Consider the following 26,088-nt stretch of genomic DNA (forward strand, 5'->3'; position numbering starts at 1 on the left):
CTATCTATCTATCTATCTATCTATCTATCTATCTATCTATCTATCTATCTATCTATCTATTATTATCTATCTATCTATCTATCTATCTATCTATCTATCTATCTATCTATCTATCTATCTATCTATCTATCTATCTATCTATCTATCTATCTATCTATCTATCTAGGTGAGCCCGGCCAGTTGGTGGGTAGGATCATTCAGAATGATCCCCTGAGAAGGTTTGATGGATATGTGAACGAAGGTGCCACCAGCAAGAAGATCGCTAACAGCGTCTTCAAGAAGGGAGACAGTGCCTATCTCTCAGGTAAGAGGCTACTGAACTTTATCATATATCCCTGTCTCTATCAATCTCTCGCTCTCTCTCTCGCTCTCTCTTGCTCTTTCTCTCTCTTTCGCTCTCTCTCTGTCTATTCTCTGTCTATTCTCTCTCTCTCTCTCTCGCTCTCTCTGTCTATTCTCTCTCTCGCTCTCTCTCGCTCTCTCTCTCTGAGGTGTTGAGGCATTGTGGACCAGTATGGTTACTTGTACTTTACAAACGCACGAACGCATGCGCACACAGACATTATTATGCTTATTCCCCCTGTCTCCCTCCAGGTGATGTCCTCATCATGGACCAGTATGGTTACATGTACTTTAAGGACCGTACTGGGGACACGTTCCGCTGGAAGGGAGAGAACGTGTCGACCACAGAAGTGGAGGGGACCTTGAGTCGTCTATTGGACATGAAGGACGTGGTGGTCTACGGAGTCGAGGTCCCAGGTACAGTAACACAGATCTTTTATATATACAGTACTTTTTCATAGTTTTGATGTCTTCACTATTATTCTACAATGTAGAAAAAGGTAAAAATAAAGAAAAACTCTGGAATGAGTAGGTGTGTCCAAACTTTTGACTGGTACTATATATCATTTTGTATGTTTATTGGATAGAGAGAGATAGAGCTAAAAAGTGGAGAGAGAGGGCTGAAAGAGCAGTGGGACGGATTCTGGCAACCCATGCTGGGTACATGGTACATGTGCTCCAAAGGCAGCTGCTTAGACCGCTAGACCACCCTAGGTCAAAACACAGCTCCATGTTATCATGGCACCCTCCCCCCATCTACTGAGCATCATAGTTTCCCCAAAGAAAGGTTCGTAGCTACCCTGGCACTTTATTTCTGTCTGTGGACAACCCAGCCGCACAGCCAAGAGAGAGTAACAATTGATGTTTCTTCTATATGTGAACAAACTAAATTTGTCAAATGAAGCACTTTGCTGTTCTACGAGTGGTGTCGGACTGAGTCGTCATGTGAAATAAAGTACCACGTTAGCTACAAAGCTTATGTGAAACTCTCCCCAGTTATTGTGATGGGAGGAGAGGAAGAATTATAGTGCTGTGACTGCCAATGGAGTGTCAAGGGTGTGTGCTTTGCTTTTGCGCTTTCTATTTCAAGGATGTTGTTAGTCATGTCTGTCTGCTTGAGTGAGTTTTGCCGACCGACCATGTAGCCTACTGGCGGTAATGTGGTGGTGGTGAGCACTGAGCAGCAGCAGACAGGGTTTGGGATGTTTGACCCATGATGTCATCGCTAAAGCATGTTTTCCTCTATAAGGCAATTCCAGCTGTCTCTTGGTTATTACAACAGATGTGAATGACTTGATCTTTCACTAATTGTATGTAGATGTCTCCCTTTCAAAAGAGTTGTATAACCTCAGTGGTCTTTCCTGGTTAAATCAAGGTTAATTAAATGCCTGTACCATTAAAATAAAAAAAAAGCTGGGTTTTCCGCTGTCTCAGGAGCCGAGGGGAAAGCTGGGATGGCTGCCGTAGCAGATCCAGAGAGATCTACAGACCTGGAAAAGTTTGGGAAGGATCTGGAGAAAGCCCTGCCGCCATACGCACGACCCGTCTTCCTACGCTTCCTCAACGAGGTCAACAAGACAGGTGGGTTCAGTCTGGAGCTATGTTCCAATGATCTCTCCGTCCTCCCAAAGTGTGCATTTGTTCACTTCCCTTCACCGATTTGTAATGAAATGACTGGTATAAGAAATATGGTGGAAACTCCCACTAGCCCATGCCTCCAGCAATTCAATGCTTTTAGATTTGTGGGAAATTGTGAATGAGTGCATACTTCAGGAGAAAGGAGATAATATTGGGACGGACCCTGAGTGTGGTACACATACTGTACATACATTATACTGTATATGATCATTGTGTCCTCTCCTCAGGTGGAGGTTAGGGCCTTTATTCAAAAAGTGTCAGTACGAGTGCTGATCTAGGATCATGTCCACCCTGTCCATATAATCTTATTCATTATGATCTAAAAGGAAAAACTGATCCATCAGCACTTCAACTCTGAGACTATGTGAATACAGGCCCAGGAGTAGCCCCGTCTCTAAAACAGGAGGTTGGTGGCACCTTAATTGGGAAGGACTGGCTCGTGGTAATGGCTGGAGCGGAATGGGTGGAATGCATTCAAATACATCAAACACATGGTTTCCATGTGTTTATGCAATTCCATTAGCTCCGTTCCGGCCATTATTATGAGCCGTCCTCCCCTCAGCAGCCTCCACTGGTCTCTAATTCACCACTCTACCACCTCTCCTCTTCTCCCTCACTCTTCTCCTCCAGGCACCTATAAGTTCCAGAAGACAGAGATGCGGCGGGAGGGTTTTGACCCCAGCATGGTATCAAACAAACTGTACTTCCTTGACCCCAGCAGGGGGCGCTATGTGGAGCTGCACCAGAAGCTCTACAGCAGCATCATCTCAGGGAAGCAGAAACTGTAACTGTGAGATCTGATCTGATTACTCTTTGCCCCCTGCAGCCAATATCCCTAAACCACCCCTAGCCACCCCCCCACGCTCACACAGAAACACCCCTATACCTGATGTCACTCTTCCTCCCCCCAGGAAAACTCTAACTCCCACAACCCCCTTCTTCGCTCTCTCTAAGCCCACGCCCCGCGTTACCTCAGCAAGCAGATAGGGGCAGCTGGGTCTCATCTGGGACACATGACAAGCCAATCTGACACCATATCCCATGATACACCTAGAGCGACCTTTGCCCTTTGATCCATGAGGCACTCCCCCAGAGCTTCACCTGACCTGAACCAAGAGGAGCGCACGCTGGAAGGACACAACTTGTTTGCTGAGAGGGGCATGTGGCATGTCTCCAGAATGCAAAAACATAATAACTTACTCCAAATCAAAAAAAAAAGACCTAGCTAGAGGAACATGAACATGGCACAATGAAGGAACTTCAATTGAACAAAGGAAACACTCCTATTGGTCTGTCGGTTTGTCTGTCTTATGTTGATGAGGTCACTCCGTCTGAGGCCCAACCTGCACATTGCCCAGTCAGTGACCAGTGGCTTCTGTTGTGACACAAAATGACCGATTGGTTTTAGTGGTGTGGAGTCTGCCCAGCCATGTTAGACATACAGTACAGCAAGCCTAGAGGCTGTATGTCAGTGGAGGGAGATTCACATGTGGTTGAAACTGGGATCCGGCATTGGCTGTGCAATAATCAGCCAGCCATAAGATGATCTGAGAAGAAGATATTGTATATATAATAAAAATATATTGAAATATGTCTGCATTACACCAAATATATTTAATTTGTAGACTAGTCTTTACATATTTAAAAAGAAACAATGATGTTTAACATCAAGTTCCTAATAAAATGCAAATTAAAATGCTAATCATGTTATGCTATGTCCATGATTGCGCTCGGCTTTCTCCTGATCTCCCCCCACTACTTTACGGGATTCTCCTCCCCTTCACCAACCAACCACCAGCCACTGGAACACAAAGAACTCTCACAGTTTCAAACAGGATTCTGAAAGTTCTAATTCTGGGGTAGAAGATTCTGATTCTGGGGGTAGAAGATTCTGATTCTGAATGTTCTGATTCTGATTAGATGGGGAGGGTTTCTGTCAGTATTGTGCAGGTTGGGCCTAAAGGGTTGGATTGGTCTTGTATGGCATAGTGGACATTTTAAAGCTGGACGAAGAGAGAGCTGAAGTGAAAAGCACCAACCTCGGTCTGTCTCTGTTGAGGACTCAATATGATGACAGCAATATTCTGGTGCTACAGAAGGAATTCAACTCTCTCTCAGACTATGGTGCAGCAAGCTGAACTATCGAAAAGAGTTTAGAGGAAAAGGTAAAGATAATTTTCCTCATCGTTGTTTCTTCTTCTTCTTCTTCTTCTTCTTCTTCTTCTTCTTCTTCTTCTTCTTCTTCTTCTTCTTCTTCTTCTTCTTCTTCTTCTTCTTCTTCTTCTTCTTCTTCTTCTTCTTTTTCTTTTTCTTCTTCTTCTTCTTCTTTCTTGTTTCATCTTCTTAACATCATGAATGATCAACACAAACAGAGCACTGTGCCTTTACTGTGAGTTTACCAACTCAGATTCACAGGCCCTGTCCCATAACACCGTACTCCTTCACCTCTTACTCCCGTCTGTCCCATAGTCTCTCCCCTCAGTCTCTTCCCTCTCTCCCTACTGTCCCATAGTCTCTCCCCTCAGTCTCTTCTCTCTCTCCCTACTGTCCCATCGTCTCTCCCCTCAGTCTCTTCCCTCTCTCCCTACTGTCCCATAGTCTCTCCCCCCAGTCTCTCCCCTAACTCCCTACTGTCCCATAGTCTCTCCCCTCAGTCTCTTCCCTCTCTCCCTACTGTCCCATAGTCTCTCCCATCAGTCTCTCCCCTCTCTCCCTACTGTCCCATAGTCTCTCCCCTCAGTCTCTTCCCTCTCTCCCTACTGTCCCATAGTCTCTCCCCTCAGTCTCTTCCCTCTCTCCCTACTGTCCCATAGTCTCTCCCCTCAGTCTCTTCCCTCTCTCCCTACTGTCCCATAGTCTCTCCCCTCAGTCTCTCCCCTCTCTCCCTACTGTCCCATAGTCTCTCCCCTCAGTCTCTTCCCTCTCTCCCTACTGTCCCATCGTCTCTCCCCTCAGTCTCTTCTCTCTCTCCCTACTGTCCCATCGTCTCTCCCCTCAGTCTCTTCCCTCTCTCCCTACTGTCCCATCGTCTCTCCCCTCAGTCTCTTCCCTCTCTCCCTACTGTCCCATAGTCTCTCCCCTCAGTCTCTCCCCTCTCTCCCTACTGTCCCATAGTCTCTCCCCTCACTCTTCCCTCCCTCCCTACTGTCCCATAGTCTCTCCCCTCAGTCTCTTCCCTCTCTCCCTACTGTCCCATCGTCTCTCCCCTCAGTCTCTTCTCTCTCTCCCTACTGTCCCATCGTCTCTCCCCTCAGTCTCTTCCCTCTCTCCCTACTGTCCCATCGTCTCTCCCCTCAGTCTCTCCCCTCTCTCCCTACTGTCCCATCGCACCCTATTCCCTCAATCTCTATCCTTACTTATTAATTCAACTCTCCATCATGTTATTCTGTTAGGCATGTCTCCCACCAAGTACCTCCCACTCTCACCCCACCCAGACACCTCTGTTTGATCCTTGCTTCTCTTCATATGGCTAGACATTTTCTGTCATGCTGTTATTCTCTCAGAGCACATAATGCGCTACTACTGTCACCACTCCAACAAGCGTCAGCGTACGTTATCTGTCTCTATGTCCTCTCAAAACAAACAAACAAATCATGAGACAGTTTGGTAAGCCAAATATCCTGTCTGTGTGAAGTCGATGGTGGAGACCGGGGGAGAATGATTCTCCTACAAAGCTGAGGATCATGGTTAGTGTAGTTTGCTATCTATCCAAGGTTCCTCCCCTTCGTGTCCTGTCTGGCGTGTCTCTGTCATTTTAGATATGCACTGCGATGATGAGGAAGAGGAATGATGACATTGCTCTCCAGCTCTACCCATCATTTTATGTATTTATTATTAGTGATGATCGTTTTGTTTCTCACAATGTTTAAAGAGGAAAACATTTTGAAGAAGAAAAAAATGAGTGACCAATAATTATGTTGTAAAGATGAATATATACATTTTGGGGGTTATGTATGAGAACGCTCTTTGCTGCTTTTGATCCTGGGGTGTCATATGATAGTATGACCACAGGTTGGTGCATGACTGCGTAGCCCCAGAGGAATTTGAATGGGCATTGGACAATAGTCTGAAGTGGTTTCCTCTCCTTGTCTTCTTTCCTTCATCTGCACTGATATGAAAGGAGTGGAGTCAAGTGAAAAACAGCCATAGCCGTATTGCTTTCACCTATCCTGTTTTGTTGTTGTGTTGGGAGAGGGATCTATTTTAGACTATTGAGAACAGTACAGTACAGAGAATAGGCCTAGCTAGTAAACACATCCTAATTTCAGTGTCATCTTTAGTACTACTATCTTATTCCTGTGACACTGAATATAGAGACAAACTGTTGTGTGAGTGTCACAGACTCTCTGAGGTTATCAGTTTACTGTGTTTGGTCATGTCCAGAAACAACTCCCTAGCTCCTAGGAACTTGTGTAGAACTTACACACTAAGGGGTAAGAGGCTAGGAGTTGTTTCTGGACAGGGCCCATATGTCACAAACCAATGGGAGGTATTGTAATGTCTGAGGGACAGGGTGTTGGTCAGATCTTTAACCAGACGGAGGCGCTGTTTCCCAGCAAAATCATCATGGCTACTGCCTACCATGGCCCCGTGAAGCTCAGTTGGTAGAGCATGACGTTTGCAACGCCAGAGTTGTGGGTTTGTTTCCCACGGGGGGCCAGTATGAAAACTGTATGCACTCACTAACTGTAAGTCGCTCTGGATAAGAGCGTCTGCTAAATGACTAAAATGTAAATGTATTGAGATGCACCCCCTGTCTCCCCCCAGATGTGTTTCCATTCCCACTTCAAATCATATTTTTTAAAAGTATTAATTATTCCTTATTTTATTGTGCATTGACTGTGTCACAGCTATGCGTTGCGTTTGTTTGTTATTTTCTGTGTGTGAAATCAAAGCTTTAATGTATCAGAATTCTGGAAGTGAGTGAAGGGGCTCCACAAGTTTTTCTGCCTGTTAGACTGTTGACCAGCACCCAGACCTATGACAGCACCTGACCAATGGAGTGTGCCAAACTTCAGCCCCTCTACACAGTCTGCTGTGCTGAGGCCCTCTCTGTTTCATACCTGTCTTGCATTGGTTGTGTAAAGACACACACACACACACACACACAATGTGACACACACACAGACGAAAGTCGAAGGAGCGTCTATGGCAATATCAGAGTGTATTGTTTGGATAGCTACAATACAACCGCTTAAGATATAGGTTTAGTCCTACATTCCTCTAGAACTAGATTCCATTCCAATATGTCTCTTGTCTATATGTCCCCAGTCTCTTCTCACAGCTCTGCAGAGCTCCCTGAGTCTGGCGAGCGAGACTACTCTGTCCCCAGCAGAATAGAATATGGGGAAACTTGAGGTTAGTATGGATAATGGCCACGGGCTTACTTTATAAGCCATTACATTACATTTTACATTTGAGTCATTTAGCAGGCGCTCTTATCCAGAGCGACTTACAGTTAGTGAGTGCATACATTTTCATACATCAATAATATTGCTTTGCACTGTAACTTTGATGCGGCTATTTCTAAAGCCTTGTGGCCAGGCATGTACAGAGAATAGGCCTAGCTAGTAAACACATCCTAATTTCAGTGTCATCTTTAGTACTGCTATCTTATTCCTGTGACACTGAATATAGAGACATACTGTTGTGTGAGTGTCACAGACTCTCTGAGGTTATCAGTTTACTGTGTTTGGTCATGTCCAGAAACAACTCCCTAGCTCCTAGGAACTTGTGTAGAACTTACACACTAAGGGGTAAGAGGCTAGGAGTTGTTTCTGGACAGGGCCCATATGTCACAAACCAATGGGAGGTATTGTAATGTCTGAGGGACAGGGTGTTGGTCAGATCTTTAACCAGAGGGAGGCGCTGTTTCCCAGCAAAATCATCATGGCTACTGCCTACCATACCATTGAACCCTCATTCCATAGGAGTAAACATTATTATTATGTCCCACTAACAAACTGTATCAAAGAATGTCTGATTTATTTATAAAAGATGTTGTTGAAATATCAATGCATTGCTCTTCTATAGTACTGGGGTACTGGGATGATGGCTAATAAATAAAAACAGATTGATGAATGGAAACGTACTTTGTTTACCTTGGTTGTATAACAACATGTTTATCTATCCACTGAATATTGTGTTGAAGTGAAGAGTCTCAAATGGTAAATAAATAATGGTCTATACCGTGCTTTTTTATGATTGGTTCATATCAGTTGTATGGTATGCTTGAGCCAATCATGAGACCCGATGATACTGACAAACAGGAAGTAGGATGTAGAACTAGAAGCCTGCATTGAATATGGTAGGTGATTTTTGGAGTCATGACATAGATGTAGTATGTCTGAAAGTGGGTGTGTAAACAGAAGTGGGAGGATCAACAGAAGTGGATGAATGGAAAGTGAATCAGCTTATTGGGCAGGTTTGTTGCCACTCAATACTGTTTTGCGGGGCTGATTGGCCTACACTACGACTCGATTGTGGACAACTGTAGCATTTTAGCTAAGCCTAACCCTTTTTCTAACCTTAACCTCATTCTCCTAACCTGCCATATTAATTATCTTAACCTGCTACACATTTTAGCTAAGCCTAACCCTAACCCTTTTCCTTACCTTAAACTCATTCTCCTAACCTGTCACGTTAATTATCCTAACCTGCTACGCGTTTTAGCTAAGCCTAACCCTAACCCTTTTCCTAACCTTAACCTCATTAACCACATTAATTCTCCTAACCTGCTACGTTAGTTCTCTTACCCTGCGATGTAAGCTGACCCGCGGTACACCTGGCTATGGCCGGTCGAACCAATAATGGAGTGCTGATGTTACACCCATCGCTGTTGATCCATCCACTGATGTTACACCCATCGCTGTTGATCCACCCACTTCTTTTGCAATGCCCACTTTCAGACACACTCCAAGTATACAGTTAACCATACTTGGATTTTTGTCTCCTCGTTCTCAATGCACTAGCCCTTGATCTGTCAAGAAAACTGCATCAGACACCTAAACCTATCATGGGGTAGTGAGGATGCTGATGTCCTCTTGACTATAAAAGATTAGCTGGCTGTAAATCATGCATACAAAAACATTGGCAATGGTGAATCCATATTAATAAAAAGGATTTAAATTGTCTTTTTTGTTTTTCTTTAAATTGTAAAACTACATTTTTTGCTCTTCTGAAGGTGTTGCCCAGTGTATGACTCAGTCAAAAACAAAGGCTTCTTGGTTGGTAAAAGGACAGTGAATTTAATAATTGTTTAAAAAAGCACAAATGTCCCTCTGTCTGAATCCTACGACTGATGTATTTGAAGCATGGTCTTCTCTGCTCTCCTCTCAGAATTGTAATAATGAATTTTCAGGAATTCCATGTCCTTCAGGAATGCTCACGAAGGATTCAGGAACCAACTTGTCTATCGTTCCCTCTCTACCTGCTGCAGTTGAGCACTGTCCTCAGCGTCTGATCAATGAAGTGAAGAGTCTCAAATGGCCAGTAAATACCATATACCATGTTATGTGGTATGCTTGAGCCAATCATGAAACCCGATGCTACTGAGAAAAGGAAGTAGGATGTAGAACTAGAAACCTGCATTGAATATGGTCAGAGAAGGTCAGAGCAGCGGTACCTCTGGCTTTCTCATCCAATGGGTTTTGAGAAGGAGGCGAGGAGAGCGGACGCGAGGAGTATGCAATTGACATTCTCTCTTTGTCTCCTTGTTTTCTCAATGCCCTCTAGCCCTTGATCTGTCAAGAGAACCGCATCAGACATCTAAACATATCATGGGGTAGTGAGTATTGTGTGTGGAGAGCAAAACACCTCTCTCCTATCTGATGATTGATTGGGGCATAATTCTGTATCTCTCTGGTCTCAGAAAGAATCAGTCCAGTTTAGTAAGGGATAATCAACGAGGGGCTATGCGTTCTCTGGAAAATAATGAATGACTTGGAAGGTGATTTCCACAACGCGCTAACGGAGTGGAACTGACCTTCCACAGAGTAGCTTTATTTTCCAGAGAATGCATAGAGCCCCGAGTTGATTATCCTTTTACACCATGGCTATAATTTAACAAATTTACCGCTAGAAATGTGTTCATTTGCCGGTAGAAATGTGTTAAACATCCACTGAAGTAGCTAACAAGTTTACTAGATAGCGACAGTAGATGCCTTGGTAACCAAACAAACAGACTTGCTAGCTTGCTATTATGAAAATCGAATTCAACAATGTTTTCAATTTGACTTTTGCTTTCAAACGTAGCTCAAACATAAAACATGTAAGAACTATAGCCATTAAATTCTACTGTGCAAATATACCATGCGTTATAGAGAAATAATGCACGCTCTAGAATGGCCTTCAAGCCAATCAGAAGAAGGTGGTGTGGTGGGTGTTACTTTGTTTGACAGGCTGGACACTCCTAGCATGTACATAGTATGTAGAGGTGGTGTGTGAGGTGAGCGCTGTCTGCGACACACTGATATCCTCTTCTCTGTAAAAGACTGTCTGTAAAGCATGCATACAAAAACATTGGCAATGGCAAATTTCAGCCTGTTTTGGTGGGATGGAGTTTTGGCCTGCCTGGTGACATCCCCAGGTGGTAAATTAGTTAATAAAAATAAAAAAGAGAGTTCCAAACCTCTCTGCCAATAGCAGCTAGTTTTCCCATTCCAACTCAGACCACTCCCAGACAGTCCTAGCTAAATTCTTGCTTGAGAAATTGCTTTTTGTTAAGAAGCTATTTTTGTTTCTTTTTGACCATTTTAATTGAAAACAATCACAGTAAGGTACTTAATTGTTACCCAGAAATGATTTGATATTGAGATATAAAAAATGTCTGCATTGGACCTTTAAATTGTTTTCTTTATTGTTTTTCTTTAATATTGTAAAATTACATTTTGCTCTTCTGACAGTGTTTCCCAATGTATGACTCAATGTATGAGCAAAAACAAAGGCTTCTTGGTAGGTAAAAGGACAAACAGTGAATTGAATAATTGTTTAAAAAAGCACAAATGTCCCTTGTCTGAATCCTATGACTGATGTATTTGAAGAATGGTATTTGAAGCACTCCTCTGTCCTGTCAGAACTGTAGTAAAGAATTTTCAAGAATTCAATGTCCTTCAGGAATGCTCACCAAGGATTCAGGAGCCAACTTGTCTATCATGCTGCGTTCACGTGCTTGTCGGAACTCCGAAATGTCCAACTTGCTAACTGGTTGAACGCGACACGTGTATAACTACAACAAGTTAGCAAGTCAGAAATGTGTGAGTTTTCTAGTTCCGACTAGCACGTGAACGCGGTATCATTCCCTCTCTGCCTGCTGCAGCTGAGCACTGTCTTCGGCTTTTGATCAATGATTGGCTGGGCAAATAATGGGCGGGCTTGAGGAAAGAATTGGCATTGCCACTCTAGTCCAGCTCCAGTCCAGCTTTTCACTCTTTTACAGTTCAGTTTGGTTCCAGAACAGGGTACTTTTTTTCTCTCCTCCTCTCTCTCTTTCCTTCTCTTCCTCTGCAACCAACCATGAGGATCACCTTGGTGACAGTGGCCACGGCGATGGTGTGTTTGATGGGTGTCTATGGAGACGTGCAGCCTCAGAGAGACTTCGACCTGCAGAGGGTGAGACCAGAATCAAATCAAATCAAAGTTTATTTATTGCGTACACAGAGCGCAATGTTAAAGCAGGTGCAGCGAAACACTTGTGTTTCTATCTCCAGCAGTGCAGTAAATATCTAACAGTACAATACTAATACACAAATAATCAACAACAAAAAAAGAAACAAGAAATTAAGAAATATCGGAATGAGCAATGTCAGAGTCCATGCTGCTTCCTTCTTTCAACTGCTTGCTTTCATTACCCAGGATGCATCAGTGAAGCTCCGCTTCCACAAGACATTTCACATCACACTATCTGTGTAATCTAATCTTTGAGGGAAATAATTAAGCTAATTTTAAGGGGGCAATAGTAAACCCTCTTGGCCTACTGTTGTCTTGGTTTTTCATTAGGTGGCACATAACTTTAAAGGGCAACTACACTTCCTGATTTGGTTTTAGATTTGGTTCATTAAGAAATGCTGGCGGCCATGTCTGAATTCAAACGTGAGTTGGTTTCGGGGTGTGGTTTGATGTGGTGTCTCGTGTGTGTGTTGGTAGGTGGGAAGAGTTAGCCAAATTATTTAGCCAATTAGCTTCAGCCAGCTGGTGTGCGAGCGTGGCAAAATTGGTTTGACTTTGGATAGCCTATATACGGGGCTAGTTAGGGGCCATCAATAAATTACACAATATAAATTAGTCAACATTTTCATGATGCACACCTTTGAGTTTTCTCATTAAATGCTTTCAATATTTGTATATTAATTTCTACAATTTATAATTGGTTTGAGGTTTTAAGTCATTGAAATGTTTACATATTGTCCCACAGGCATTACAATTGGGTCGCGTACAGCTGCACTCCGAATTGATGATTACTTGTGTGCTGCCAGCTGGGGGCATGTGGGCAGGATTGAGACAAACCCAACCTTCATTTATGTTGTGATTCAATCACGACCACAAGTCTCACAAAACTCTGTTTTGGACAACACTGAATTTATGATCAAAATTATCCTATTTACACTTTTTAGTCAATTTTGACAGTAGAATAAATGTTTCTGACTCATATCGATGCCACATAGGCTGTTTTCTAAATAATAAATTGTTTTTTAGGGGCAGTTGCTCTTTAACCTCGACCTCTAGTACGTGAGTCTATTATTTAAATAAGTCCTAGACGTGTTCCCCGACCCCACATTAGGACAAAGGCTGAGGCTGAACTCAAAGCAAACAGTGCTAGGGGTCAAAGGTCAGGTGGACAGCAGGGTTGCAACACACTGGACAGACACACACATAGAACTAACTGCCTTATGATATAAATATCTAAATGACTTAGAGACTCTTCCTGTTGTTCACACTGTTAAAAGAGACAAATTGCTGCTGCCCTATGTACATAGACATGGAACACTGGCCACTTTAACAATGTTTACATACTGTTTTACCCATTTCATATGCATATACTGTATTCTAGTCAAGGCCATCCTATTCAACTATTGCTGTACATATGCTATTCTATCCGCGTATTCTTCAGGTAGGTTTGACTCCCTATGTGTAGCCTACTGTCTGTATGTTATGTTCAGTTTGCACAAAATGCCGTATGACTGGGTAGGGTTACTCTTATAGAGTAGCTCTGATAGAGCAACTCCAGTGGGTTTGACTCCCTCTGTGTGTTTTTTATTTATTTAACCTGTATTTAGGCAGGGAAGTCCCGTTGAGACCCATGTCTCTTTTGTAAGGGAGCCCTGCATCACAAAAGCCGCAAACAATACAAACTGTACTGTCTGCGTGTTGGCCTGGTGTATGACTCTCAAGGCTTAGGTAGGGCTCTGGTAGAGCCACTCTGGTAGGTTGACTTGTAGGTTTGACTCTGTCTACAGTGCATTCGGAAAGTATTCAGACCCCGTGACTTTTTCCACATGTTGTTACGTTACAGCCTTATTCATCAATCTACACACACTACCCCATAATGACAAAGCGAAAACGTTTTTTTAGACATTTTTGCACATTTATTAAAATTAAAAACTGATATCACATTTACATAAGTATTCAGACCCTTTACTCAGTATTCGTTGAATCACCTTTGGCAGTGATTACAGCCTCGAGTCTTCTTGGGTATGACACTACAAGCTTGGCACACCTGTATTTGGGGAGTTTCTCCCATTCTTCTCTGCAGATCCTCTCAAGCTTTGTCAGGTTGGATGGGGAGCGTCGCTGCACAGCTATTTTCAGGTCTCTCCAGACATGTTAGATCGGGTTCAAGTCCGGGCTCTGGCTGGGCCACTCAAGGACATTCAGAAACTTGTCCCGAAGCCACTCCTGCATTGTCTGTGTGCTTAGGGGCTTTGTCCAGTCTGAGGTCCTGAGCGCTCTGGAGCAGGTTTTCATCAAGGATCTCTCTGTACTTTGCTCCGTTCATCTTTCCCTCGATCCTGACTAGTCTCCCAGTCCCTGCCGCTGAAAAACAACCCCACAGCATGATGCTGCCACCACCATGCTTCACCGTAGGGATGGTGCCAGGTTTCCTCCATACGTAACGCTTGGCATTCAGGCCAAAGAGTTCAATCTTGGTTTCATCAGACCAGAGAATCTTGTTTCTCATGATCTGAGATTCCTTTAGGTGCCTTTTGGCAAACTCCAAGCGGGCTGTCATGTGCCTTTTACTGAGGAGTGGCTTCCGTCTGGCCACTCTACCATAAAGGCCTGATTGGTGGAGTGCTGCAGAGATGGCTGTCCTTCTGGAAGGTTCTCCCATCTCCATAGAGAAACTCTGGAGCTCTGTCAGAGTGACCATCGAGTTCTTGGTCACCTCCCTGACCACCTGAGCAAGGCCCTTCTCCCCCGATTGCTCAGTTTGGCCGGGCGGCCAGCTCTAGGAAGAGTCTTGGTGGTTCCAAACGTCTTCCATTTAAGAATGATGGAGGCCACTTTGTTCTTGGGGACCTTCAATGCTGCAGAAATGTTTTGGTACCCTTCCCCAAATATGTGCCTCGACACAATCCTGTCTCTGAGCTCTACAGACAATTATTTTGACCTCATGGCTTTGTTTTTGCTCTGACATGCACTGTCAACTGTGGGACCTTATATAGACAGGTGTGTGCCTTTTCAAATCATGTCCAATCAATTGAATGTTCCACAGTAGGACTCCAATCAAGTTGTGGAAACATCTCAAGGATGATCAATGGAAACAGGATGCACCTGAGCTCAATTTCGAGTCTCATAACAAAGGGTCTGAATACTTTTGTAAATAAGGTATTTCTGTTTTTATTTTTTATTATTTTTTAGAATAAGGCTGTAACGCAACAAAATGTGGAAAATGTCAAGGGGTCTGAATACTTTCCAAATGCACTGTATTTGTTCAGTTTGCAGGGAAGTGGTACTGTGTGGGCCTGGCTTATGACTCCCCAGGCTTCAACTCCTACAGATATAGTACCCTTTCTACCCTCTCTGTCAATCTGTTTTATCTTTATCTAGGTTTCTCTATGGTTTCTACTCTCTCTGTCTGTGTATTCAGTTTGCAGGGAAGTGGTACCGTGTGGGCCTGGCGTATGACTCCCCAGGGTTCACTGCCCTATACAGAGACAAGCTGAGAGTGTCCATGGGCATCCTGAATCCACAGACCAACGGCAATGTCAACCTCACCATGTGGACCCAGAGGTGGGCAGGAACACATAATTAAATACAACACTAGAATGAACATTGGCATCCTGGCAAAATAACTACAGGACAGACATCTTGGTCAGGTCATTGAAAATGTACTAAAAATGGGCATGCACATTCATATCATATGTTATTTTTTGCTTGTGTGAAGATCGTCAGGTTGCCGCAGTAAGTTTTACACGTACGAGAAGACAGCAATACCTGGCGCCTTCACCTATTTCAGCACCCGTGAGTCTTCTGTCTGCCAGCACTAATGCAATGCATCCAAATAACAAACCAGCAAAACTGTACTGCAGGGGTCTTCAACAGGTGGCAAAGTTCGAGCCCACAGGTGATTTCTGAGCAATTTCTTTTATAAAAATCAACTCAATGTGATTTTAATTTAGGAAATATCTTCCCAAGTATTCCCACACATAAATAGAGAGACATATGTGATGGTATCACAATGTAATCAAGGTTTGAAATTATTATGTTTTTGTCAAATTCTATATCTGTTTGGGATCTTGCGGTCAATCTGCAGTGTACAATTGATTTATAATTATTTTTCTGCACCCCGACCATCCGCTCAAGACAAAATCGTCCCACAGCTGAATGTAGTTGGGGACCCCTGCTGTACAGAGCTGGTGATCTTTGAGTTGGTATTGTAAGTCGTTAAAAAAAATATATATATATATTTGTGTTTTTCCAGGCCATAACAAAGTGAAGGACATCACGGTAGTGGAGACCAACTATAATGAATATGCACTGGTCCTGAAGCACAAGAAGATGGACAGAGAGTACACACAGGTGGCCCTCTATGGTAAGTCTGCTCTTCAGGTAGAGGTGTGACCGACCAGGTTTAAACCTGGGTCTCCCGTGCACCAAAAGACTGTGCTAGCCCACTGAGATTAAGTCTAGGCCCAAGATTTTGGCAATTAGGCCGTTTTTTCTACTTACCCAGAGTCAGATGAACTCATGGATACATTCTGTATGTCTCTACGTGCAGTTTGAAGATCATTTAACTTAGCTTATTGTTAGCTTAGCGCAATGACTGGAGGGCAAGGTTCACCTAACCAACTACGTTATGTAGGCTTAGAATGGGGCAATATGCTCATATACCAGGCAGATCTCTCAAGAGTGAATTTGAAATTGAACGTCTATCTATGTACTGAGGACGTTAAAAAAAATGCCTTCAAAACCGGCCACTAGGGGCAACTGTGAGCACTATTACCATCAAGTAGGCTTGGGTTTTGCCAGGGCGTTGTCGACGAGGGTGGCGGATGAGCGTAATCCCATGACTTCAGATAGATGTAATCCCATGACTCCAGATCAGAAGGTCAGGTGTTCAATCCCAGTATTGGACACTCGTATTTATTACAAAATGTTTAACCCTTACCTTAACCATTCGGAATGAGTGCCTAAACTTATTGTTTTAACCCTATCCAAAACCTTAACCCTTAACCTTAACTTCGAAATTTGACATTTGGAGCAACTTCAAAATTGGACGTTTGGAGAAACGGAACAATGCTGAGCAGGAGGAGTCAACTCAGAGTGTCAAAAACACTTTCAAATTTGACATTTGGAAAAACATGGATAAATGTCTAATTCTGGAGTGAGACTGTACATTGTATTTGTGGAAATATATATTTGCTTCTATTAAATGTTGCCATTCGCCTGTATGCCTGCAGGTCGTTCTCAGAAGGTGAAGAATGATGTGATTCAGAAGTTTAGAGATTTCGCCACATCTCGTGGATTTCCTAAGGACGCCATTCTGACCCCACCACCTGCAGGTAGTAGCCTAAGTATGGAGACACACACACATACACACAGTCCCTACATTTCTCGTCTCTAAGCTGTACGACTGAAAGCAGACAGTCTTGTGTGTATCACAACGTTGTTTTGCTCTTTGTTGTTTACAGAGAACTGTCCTCCCGCTGGACGCTAGGTGAGTCAATGGACATCCTTTCTACAGACATGTTGTTGATAACTGACTACAATGACTGGAACACCTGATATTTGAATGAACTGTCGGTTTTGTTTTTGTGTTCTCCTTCAGATCAGAACAACATCATGATTGATTTGCTTCGCCTTACCAGTTTCCCAGCACTTATTAGACATTCGTCTTTCCATTGGAGTACAGCATCAGGATTTGCTTCACCTTTACACCATACGTTTCACTGTTCAACAACAGAACTTCATCACGCTTTACCGCACACGTGGTAAATAGTATAACAACTAATGATAGATGCACTTTTAGACACCCCATCTTATTTTATTATCTATATCCTCTCTGATGTCTGTCTGTCTCTTGTCCCCTCAGTACAACGGACTGTTACATTCGTTTTCCATTCTGAATCCGATAAACAAGGGACATCATTGTATTGTGTAACGCTGCTATGGCTGAATAAATGCTAGTGTTCCTCTGTCTATGGTGCTATGTGGTGTCTGTGACCTCTGTCTTTTTCCCTGCCTGTTGGATCGCAGCCCTCAGCGCATAAGAGTGTTAGAGCGATTGGAGAGATAGAGAGATATATAGAATTGGAGAGACAGACAAAGATAGAATAGGAGACAGGGAGAGAGATAAACATAATTGGAGACAGTGAGATAAAATTGAAGAGCTGGAGAGAGAATTGGAGAGAGAGAGAGAGATAGAAAAGGAGAGAGAGATAATTGGAGAGAATGAGAGATAGAGACAGGATACAGAAGAAACTTCAGTCTCTTTCAGGTTTGGGCGACATATATTTAGAGCATTGTTCAACACATAGTAGACCCAGATTTACATTTCTGTCATGTTCCACTGCTGCTTGGGACATCGATCAATCAGAGGGGGCCGATCAGGAGTCAGAACCCAATAATCAATATTGTTATTCATGGAGATAGTGTGTGTGTGTGTGTTGGCATGGTAGTGTGTTTATCTGAGCAACTCATGTTGATACCACATACATAACATGTTACATGTTTTTGTGATGAAGAACTTTCAGAACACTAAGGTAACTACGGGTTTCCGCAGGGTTCAGTCCTTGGGCAATTATTGTTTTCGCTATACATGCTACAGCTCTGTGGTGCTGAAATGTAATGATTTTTTCCCCTGTTAAATTCCACTTTGATGTCCAATGTTTCAGAGAAAGGAACAAACAGACAGATTAGGAGAACTTTGCTCTATTTACTGTTTGTTTTCTGCTGGAGTTTGAGGGGGTACAGGAAGGGGTAAATACATATGGGTCAATGCTCTCTGGGTTGCTAGTCTAGTCCGGTGGAGGGGTCAGAGGTGGAGGGATGGAGGGGTGGGTGGGTGGTATCTCTCAGCAGATCCAGGAGCTCAGAGGAACCTCAGTCGGCGGTTCGTATCGGAGACAAACAGACAGACAGAATGCAGCAGGCTGTCATACTTGTGGTCCTCTTGGTCCTGGTGGGCCTCCTCCATGGGGTACCAGTGCTTCCCGAACCTCTCTTCCCCACACAGGAGAACTTTGACCTGAGCAAGGTAAGAGTTAGTCTCTTAGCCATCGAGGTTGCCCTTTCTCATAGCCTTCCCAAGGAGGTTACTCTGTCTCTCTTGCTTTCTCACAAATATTCTTCAATAGCATAGCCATATTGGTTAAAACATTTTGTATACTGGATGGGTAATAGTCTGATTCAGTTGAGAGGTCAAAATGTGTTTGCTTTTGATCAGCTTGTATGGTCAAAAGTGTTTCTATGGGTGCCTGTTAACATCTGTAAATACTGTAAATACTGCCTATTCCCAATACAGCATTGTTGGTCTGTAAAAAACTAATCTTGGAACCCAGAACCAAATTATGTATGTCATGAGTGTTTTGGTTAATCATGCCACATGTCCTGGATTTTAACCTTTATTTTAAGCCTTTTACAGAAATTAGAATTAGACCAAAAATTAAAGCAATCATTTTTCAGAGGATAACAAGAAAGGGGACAGTTTGATGAAAAAGCTTTAAATAAATGTTAACATCCAGGTCATGTGACATGATTAACCAAAACACAGGGCCTAGTCATGAGAGACTAGTAGTTCATACACAGTTAGTTCTCTCTCTGTCTGTCTTAACTCTCTCTCTCTCTTCATGGGTCAGTTCATGGGTAAGTGGCATGATATTGCGGTAGCATCCACCTGTCCCTGGATGCAGCGCCACAGAGGAGACTCAGCTATCGGCACACTGGAGCTGCAGGCCGGGGTCACTGAAGGCAAAGTCAGCATGAAACGCAGCATGAAAAAGTGAGGTTACACACACAAACACACACAGACATATGCGTGTGTCTCTGAACTGTCCCTAATAATGCCACTGGATTCACTATAGATTAACTAAATATATTATGTGGTGTGTGTGTGTGTGTGTGTGTGTGTGTGTGTGTGTGTGTGTGTGTGTGTGTGTGTGTGTGTGTGTGTGTGTGTGTGTGTGTGTGTGTGTGTGTGTGTGTGTGTGTGTGTGTGTGTGTGTGTGTGTGTGTGTGTGTGTGTGTGTGTGTGTGTGTGTGTGTGTGTGTGTGTGTGTGTGCGCGCGCGCGTGCGTGCGTGTGCGTGCGTGTGCGTGCGCGCGCGTGTGTAGGCACGGGACATGTAAGCAGATCTCTGGTGATTATGAGATAACAGACACACCTGGAAGATTCACCTACCACATTGCCAGTGAGTCTTTAGTGTCTGTTCATACCCTGAATCCCAAATCAAGCCCTAGCCCTTACCTCCTAGGCACTTGTAGATCTGAAAAAATTGGGTAGGTGTAAGTAATATGGTGATAGATCCATTGTCCCCTCTGATAGGCCAGACAGAATTGCAGCCATATTGCTTACACCGATCTAATACTCTCAGACTGAGAGGTAAGGGCTAGGGATAGATTCTTTTTTTATACCACTGTCTCACCAACCATATTTCTGAAGTCAAAGATGACAGGTCATTGACAGTATGTACTGTATGTTTGTGTTCTCCTCCATGCAGAGTGGGGGGCTGATGTTGATGCCTATGTGGTTCACACTAACTATGATGAGTACGCCATCGTCATGTTAAGCAAACAGAAGACAGGTGGTGAGAAGACCAAGTCCGCCAAGCTATACAGTGAGTGGCACTACTAATAGGGAGCAGGTAGCCTAGCAGTCAGTGTTGGGCCAGTAATTGAAAGGTCGCTGGTACAAATACCCAAGCAGACCAGGTAATAAATTGGTCGATGTTCCCTTGACTTAACCCAGATTTGCTCCAGGGGTGCCGGACTTCTGTGGTTGACCCTGTAAACAACACATTTAACTGCACATATCCGGCGTTTGTGACAATAAAACATGTTTATATTTAATTTTTACAAATGCATCTACATCACACAACACCACTGAGACAATGGGCGAATTCGATTATGCTGAGCCACAAGGCACCGGCAAAGGCTCATCACGTCATCCGGGCAAAGGACCGTCACGTCATCCGGGCAAAGGACCGTCACGTCATCCGGGCAAAGGACCGTCAGGTCATCCGGCGAAAGCGGGGAGGGAGGTGCGCCCTTCTCAAATTTAACCGTAATCTGTGCCACTCTGTCATTTTTTCAACAAGGCAGCATGGTGCATCGTCCAGAAACACGTACAGTGGGGAGAACAAGTATTTGATACACTGCCGATTTTGCAGGTTTTCCTACTTACAAAGCATGTAGAGGTCTGTCATTTTTATCATAGGTACACTTCAACTGTGAGAGACTGAATCTAAAACAAAAATCCAGAAAATCACATTGTATGATTTTTAAGTAATTAATTTGCATTTTATTGCATGACATAAGTATTTGATCACCTACCAACCAGTAAGAATTCCAGCTCTCACAGACCTGTTAGTTTTTCTTTAAGAAGCCCTCCTGTTCTCCCCTCATTACCTGTATTAACTGCAACTGTTTGAACTCGTTACCTGTATAAAAGACATCTGTCCACTCACTCAATCAAACAGACTCCAACCTCTCCACAATGGCCAAGACCAGAGAGCTGTGTAAGGACATCAGGGATACAATTGTAGACCTGCACAAGGCTGGGATGGGCTACAGGACAATAGGCAAGTAGCTTGGTGAGAAGGCAACAACTGTTGGCGCAATTATTAGAAAATGGAAGAAGTTCAAGATGACGGTCAATCGACTCGGTCTGGGGCTCCATGCAAGATCTCACCTCGTGGGGCATCAATGATCATGAGGAAGGTGAGGGATCAGCCCAGAACTACACGGAAGGACCTGGTCAATGACCTGAAGAGAGCTGGGACCACAGTCTCAAAGAAAACCATTAGTAACACACTACGCCGTCATGGATTAAAATCCTGCAGCGCACGCAAGGTCCCCCTGCTCAAGCCAGCGCATGTTCAGGCCCGTCTGAAGTTTGCCAATGACCATCTGGATGATCCAGAGGAGGAATGGGAGAAGGTCATGTGGTCTGATGAGACACAAATATAGCTTTTTGGTCTAAACTCCACTCGCTGTGTTTGGAGGAAGAAGAAGGATGAGTACAATCCCAAGAACACCATCCCAACCGTGAAGCATGGAGGTGGAAACATCATTCTTTGGGGATGCTTTTCTGCAAAGGGGACAGGACGACTGCACCGTATTGAGGGGAGGATGGATGGGGCCATGTATCGCGAGATCTTGGCCAACAACCTCCTTCCCTCAGTAAGAGCATTGAAGATGGGTCGTGGCTGGGTCTTCCAGCATGACAACTACCCGAAACACACAGCCAGGGCAACTAAGGAGTGGCTCCGTAAGAAGCATCTCAAGGTCCTGGAGTGGCCTAGCCAGTCTCCAGACCTGAACCCAATAGAAAATATTTGGAGGGAGCTGAAAGTCCGTATTGCCCAGCGACAGCCCCGAAACCTGAAGGATCTGGAGAAGGTCTGTATGGAGGAGTGGGCCAAAATCCCTGCTGCAGTGTGTGCAAACCTGGTCAAGACCTACAGGAAACGTATGATCTCTGTAATTGCAAACAAAGGTTTATGTACCAAATATTAAGTTCTGCTTTTCTGATGTATCAAATACTTATGTCATGCAATAAAATGCAAATTAATTACTTAAAAATCATACAATGTGATTTTCTGGATTTTTGTTTTAGATTCCGTCTCTCACAGTTGAAGTGTACCTATGATAAAAATTACAGACCTCTACATGCTTTGTAAGTAGGAAAACCTGCAAAATCGGCAGTGTATCAAATACTTGTTCTCCCCACTGTACAACATCTCTTTTCCCTAAGTAAATGTCATTGGGAAGGCAGATAGTGTTTCTATCAAAAGCAATCACTTTTGCATGGGAAATCACAAAATCCTACTAATTACTACCGTGCTTAACTACGTCACTTTTGTTTTGAGCCGACTTCGCCGTGGCCTTTGAACAGGGCACCTGGCTCACACCCGGGAGGTAGCCCGGTTCAAAATCTAAATCAATCAACTTTCAGCCGATGCAAAACACGCCTACACGTGCGCCTAGGCGAGATTAATCAAACCCCTTTATTAGCCTGGTTCCAGATCTGTTTGTGCCATCATGCCAACTCCTATGGTGGTCGTTGTCATGCCTACTCGAAATTGTGTTGTAGATATTGGATGGGATTAACAGTAGACGGTGGATCTATTTTTTTTCTGACATTTAAAAATGCATTTCCTGCAATTCTACACAGTTTGGCATGACTTATTATGACCCTCTGGAGGGGTATTTTGAAAACACAGTATAAGTATAAGTGGGGGGCCCCCAAATATATTTTGATTTGTTTAACACTTTTTTGGTTACTACATGATTCCATATGTGTTATTTCATAGTTTTGATGTCTCACTATTATTCTACAATGTAAGAAATAGTAAAAATAAAGAAAAACCCTTGAATGAGTAGGTGTGTCCAAACTTTGGACTGGTACTGTTATATATATATATATATATATATATATATATATATATATATATATATATATATATATATATATATATATATACCAGTATATATACTGGACACACCTACTCATTCAAGGGTTTTTCTTTATTTTTACTATTTCTTATATATATATATAATACTTTTCAAATACATTATTGGGGTGATGATTTAACCTGTTCTGAATATTGGGGGGGGGACATGTCCCCCCATCCCCTGTGGCAATTTCGCCTATGGTTTGGCATGACAGCAGCACAAACAGAAATATGACAATGACTATAGAAGTTGGCAGGACCACAAACAGATCTGGGACCAGTCCACTCAGACACAGCTATAATCCTATTATAATTGAAATAGATAATATTTCTATGGTTAGTACTGTATATTCAGCAGCATAACTAAAATGCTGCCCCCTTCAGGCCGCACCATGGAACTGCGGCCCACTATCCTGGACGACTTCAGGAGGCTGGTGAGGGAGCAGGGCATGGCTGACGACACAGTCATCATCAAACAGAACAAAGGTACAGGCACACACACGTGAGCAAAACACACACACACATACACACAGGCAGGCACACAGACAGGCGCGTGTGCACACAGACACAAACACACACACACCTGTGACCTCCACTATGTGTCTGAACATCCTTTGACCTTTGAACCTCTGCTGTCTCTCTCAACAGGCGAGTGTATACCAGGAGCAGAGCCTGTAGCAGCAGAGCCTCAGCCTGAGATTACGGCACTGGTACTTCCTGTATTCAATGATTCAAGTTTCAATGTTGAGGTTGTACACCGTATCAGGGACGGAGATTTAATCAAAAGGTGGATTTGGTTAAAGGCATTAAAGAAAGTTAATCAAATTCCAATTACACATTTTCTTCATTGAAGAGCATTGAATATAATTTGAATTGGATTTGGAATTTCAGTATACTTCCTGAATTGACTGGAATTGAAATGGAATTGACCCCAACCTTGCTAACTACTCACCTGTCTGTCTCCAGAGAGCTAAGAGGGACATAGTCCTCCCTGAGCCTGCCCCTGTGGAGGGTTCCGGTATGAGTGATGACACCATGATCTTCAGGAGTGCAGGTGAGAGTACATGATGGGCCTGCTAGCTATGCCATTGACCTCTAAATTTAAGGTTTAGCCTATGCTCCGTGTGGGTCTAGTTAGTGAATCCCTGGAAGCAGATAGAACCAATTATGTATATTACATATACAGTATATTGCATACAGTGACTTACATAATGTATGTCTATGCAGGGATGGGCTGGCCATAGGGTAATTCTAGCTAATTATAATTATTTGGCTAATAATGGGGTCCTCAAGGGAAAAAATGGTCCGTTGTGGGGGCCTCAGTGAAAAAAATTATCCTGTGTGTTAGAAATGCCAGATTTCTGGTCCCAGTCCGTCCCTGTGTCTATGGCTAGAACACACAATGCACTGCACTTTCCAGACTGTCTGACCATCAGTGCTACACTGCTACTGTACATCTCTCCTCAGAGTCCTGTAAGGCGGAACCAGATGCAGGTCCCTGTTTCGGGATGATGCAGCGCTACTTCTACAACTCCACCAGTATGGGCTGTCAGCTGTTCACCTATGGAGGCTGCATGGGCAACCAGAACAACTTTGTGACCGAGAGGGAGTGTCTGCAGAGCTGTCGCACTGAGGGTGAGGGGATAGAGTGTAAAAGAGGTGGTTATTCTGTAGGTGAACCACACTCGTGTGATGGGCAATCTTGTGTAAGACTTCAAGACTTGCGTTAGCTCCCCAGAGCTAATCCCTTGACTTTAGCTCTGTGGGCTAATACAGTCTTGTGGTGCATAGGAGACACAGGCTTGACTTCGAACCTAGTTGGTAATGTGGCAATGCTCAACCCACTTGAAGTTACATTATGATGCTCATGACAGTATTCCATAGGCTATGTGTAAGACTAGATGGTCTCTTATGTGTTTCCTCCTGTCTGGTGAGGTGTGTCTCTCTACAGCTGCCTGCAGACTGCCCATGGATGTTCAACCCTGCACTGGGCAGCCCAAGATCTGGGCCTTTGATCCCAACTCTGGACTCTGTTTGGAATATAAAAAGGACTTCTGCCAGGGCAACAGTAACAAGTTCTACTCCAAGGGGGAGTGTGAGGAGTACTGTGGGGTGATGAAGGATGGTGAGAGAGCGAGAGAGAGAGATCTATATACATACACATATACATACATCAGATAAACATACAGGTATACATTAAACTATGGCAATAACTTTTATCTTATGACTGTGTATTTGTGTTACAGGAGAAACTGAGTTCCTGAAAGCAAACTGAAGGAGATGAGAGGTCATAAGGAAGAATACATCCTAACACAAACACACAGCACAGATCACCGTCTGGGTTAGCCGTCTGACAGACTACCTATATCATTCAATACAGAACACAACACAACACAATAAAATGATGGATTAACCTACTTGGCTTCATGTCTTATGTGAGCTTTGTCTTTTGTTAATGTAAAGCACTTCATGACAACTATTGATGTAAAAAGGGGTTTATTAATACATTTGATTGAGTTTATATGTTGTTAACCACCACTTTGCTTCTCTTGCTTTGAACACCAAGTGCTTGATTCAATCAGTAGCGCTGAAGAACTGCGCTACAGCGCGATAGAAATGTAGGCCTAGATTCAATCAGATTAAGCTTTAACTGGCGATAGCCAACACCGGCATGGCTGATGTTTTGGCTGTGTCTGAGGTGGAACTTCGTTGGAGCTGTCAAATTGGTGAGCAGCTGGCTGCTCTTGTGATCATTGTCACGAAGCCACACCCATCCCACTTGCATTAGAGGTTCAGAGCGAGGAAGTGTATGCTACATAGAAATAATGATGCTCAAATAGAAAATCATTATTCTAAATAATGAGGATTTCTAAAAGCCCAATCGAGGTAATTTCTTATAGGTACAGGACACCCAAGTGTACGCATGCATTTTTTTAGTTATACTACAAAAATGACTCTGCTGACACTGACAAACAGATCAATAAAAACAATGTTGT

General features: G+C 43.4%; 3 protein-coding genes across 5 annotated transcripts in view; all 3 read left to right on the forward strand.

The window, feature by feature from the left end:
* Positions 1 to 3,068, forward strand: part of slc27a4 (solute carrier family 27 member 4) — a 35,901-nt gene extending 32,833 nt beyond the window's left edge. The window contains exons 10-13 of the mRNA XM_041899014.2: positions 167 to 304; positions 595 to 759; positions 1,777 to 1,923; positions 2,611 to 3,068. Coding sequence (XP_041754948.1) covers positions 167 to 304; positions 595 to 759; positions 1,777 to 1,923; positions 2,611 to 2,768 — 608 coding nt within the window. The 3' untranslated portion in view covers positions 2,769 to 3,068. The remainder of the gene's footprint in view (positions 1 to 166; positions 305 to 594; positions 760 to 1,776; positions 1,924 to 2,610) is intronic.
* Positions 3,069 to 11,378: 8,310 nt separating this feature from the next.
* On the forward strand, positions 11,379 to 17,619 carry ptgdsa (prostaglandin D2 synthase a). Of its 3 annotated transcripts, none has more exons than XM_041899016.1 (7): positions 11,379 to 11,589; positions 15,068 to 15,210; positions 15,365 to 15,441; positions 15,902 to 16,012; positions 16,881 to 16,994; positions 17,112 to 17,137; positions 17,249 to 17,619. In XM_041899016.1, the coding sequence occupies exons 1-6, from the start codon at positions 11,494 to 11,496 to the stop codon at positions 17,135 to 17,137; spliced, it is 567 nt and encodes a 188-aa protein (XP_041754950.1). In that variant the 5' UTR covers positions 11,379 to 11,493; the 3' UTR covers positions 17,249 to 17,619. The 3 variants fall into 3 exon arrangements, with proteins under 3 accessions (XP_041754950.1, XP_041754951.1, XP_041754952.1); XM_041899017.1 differs by having other exon boundaries at positions 11,381 to 11,589; positions 16,881 to 16,982; XM_041899018.1 differs by lacking the exon at positions 11,379 to 11,589 and having other exon boundaries at positions 15,157 to 15,210; positions 15,365 to 15,544.
* An 847-nt stretch (positions 17,620 to 18,466) lies between these two features.
* On the forward strand, positions 18,467 to 25,509 carry LOC121582867 (alpha-1-microglobulin/bikunin precursor). The gene is made up of 10 exons (XM_041899015.1): positions 18,467 to 18,676; positions 19,278 to 19,420; positions 19,752 to 19,828; positions 20,138 to 20,254; positions 23,477 to 23,578; positions 23,741 to 23,802; positions 24,059 to 24,146; positions 24,560 to 24,727; positions 25,044 to 25,217; positions 25,339 to 25,509. The coding sequence occupies exons 1-10, from the start codon at positions 18,563 to 18,565 to the stop codon at positions 25,365 to 25,367; spliced, it is 1,074 nt and encodes a 357-aa protein (XP_041754949.1). The 5' UTR covers positions 18,467 to 18,562; the 3' UTR covers positions 25,368 to 25,509.
* Positions 25,510 to 26,088: the final 579 nt, after the last annotated feature.

This window comes from Coregonus clupeaformis, chromosome 15, assembly GCF_020615455.1.
Source record: "Coregonus clupeaformis isolate EN_2021a chromosome 15, ASM2061545v1, whole genome shotgun sequence".
Taxonomy (NCBI): Eukaryota; Metazoa; Chordata; class Actinopteri; order Salmoniformes; family Salmonidae; genus Coregonus; species Coregonus clupeaformis.

Bases quoted from the DNA above. Each gene is read 5' to 3' on its own strand.
- ptgdsa (XM_041899016.1), top strand. From the start codon at position 11,494: ATGAGGATCACCTTGGTGACAGTGGCCACGGCGATGGTGTGTTTGATG. The intron at 15,442-15,901 runs GTGAGTCTTCTG...GTGTTTTTCCAG, and splicing joins CTTCACCTATTTCAGCACCC to GCCATAACAAAGTGAAGGAC. The intron at 16,013-16,880 runs GTAAGTCTGCTC...GTATGCCTGCAG, and splicing joins CACACAGGTGGCCCTCTATG to GTCGTTCTCAGAAGGTGAAG.
- LOC121582867 (XM_041899015.1), top strand. From the start codon at position 18,563: ATGCAGCAGGCTGTCATACTTGTGGTCCTCTTGGTCCTGGTGGGCCTC. The intron at 18,677-19,277 runs GTAAGAGTTAGT...TTCATGGGTCAG, and splicing joins AGAACTTTGACCTGAGCAAG to TTCATGGGTAAGTGGCATGA. The intron at 20,255-23,476 runs GTGAGTGGCACT...TGCCCCCTTCAG, and splicing joins CAAGTCCGCCAAGCTATACA to GCCGCACCATGGAACTGCGG.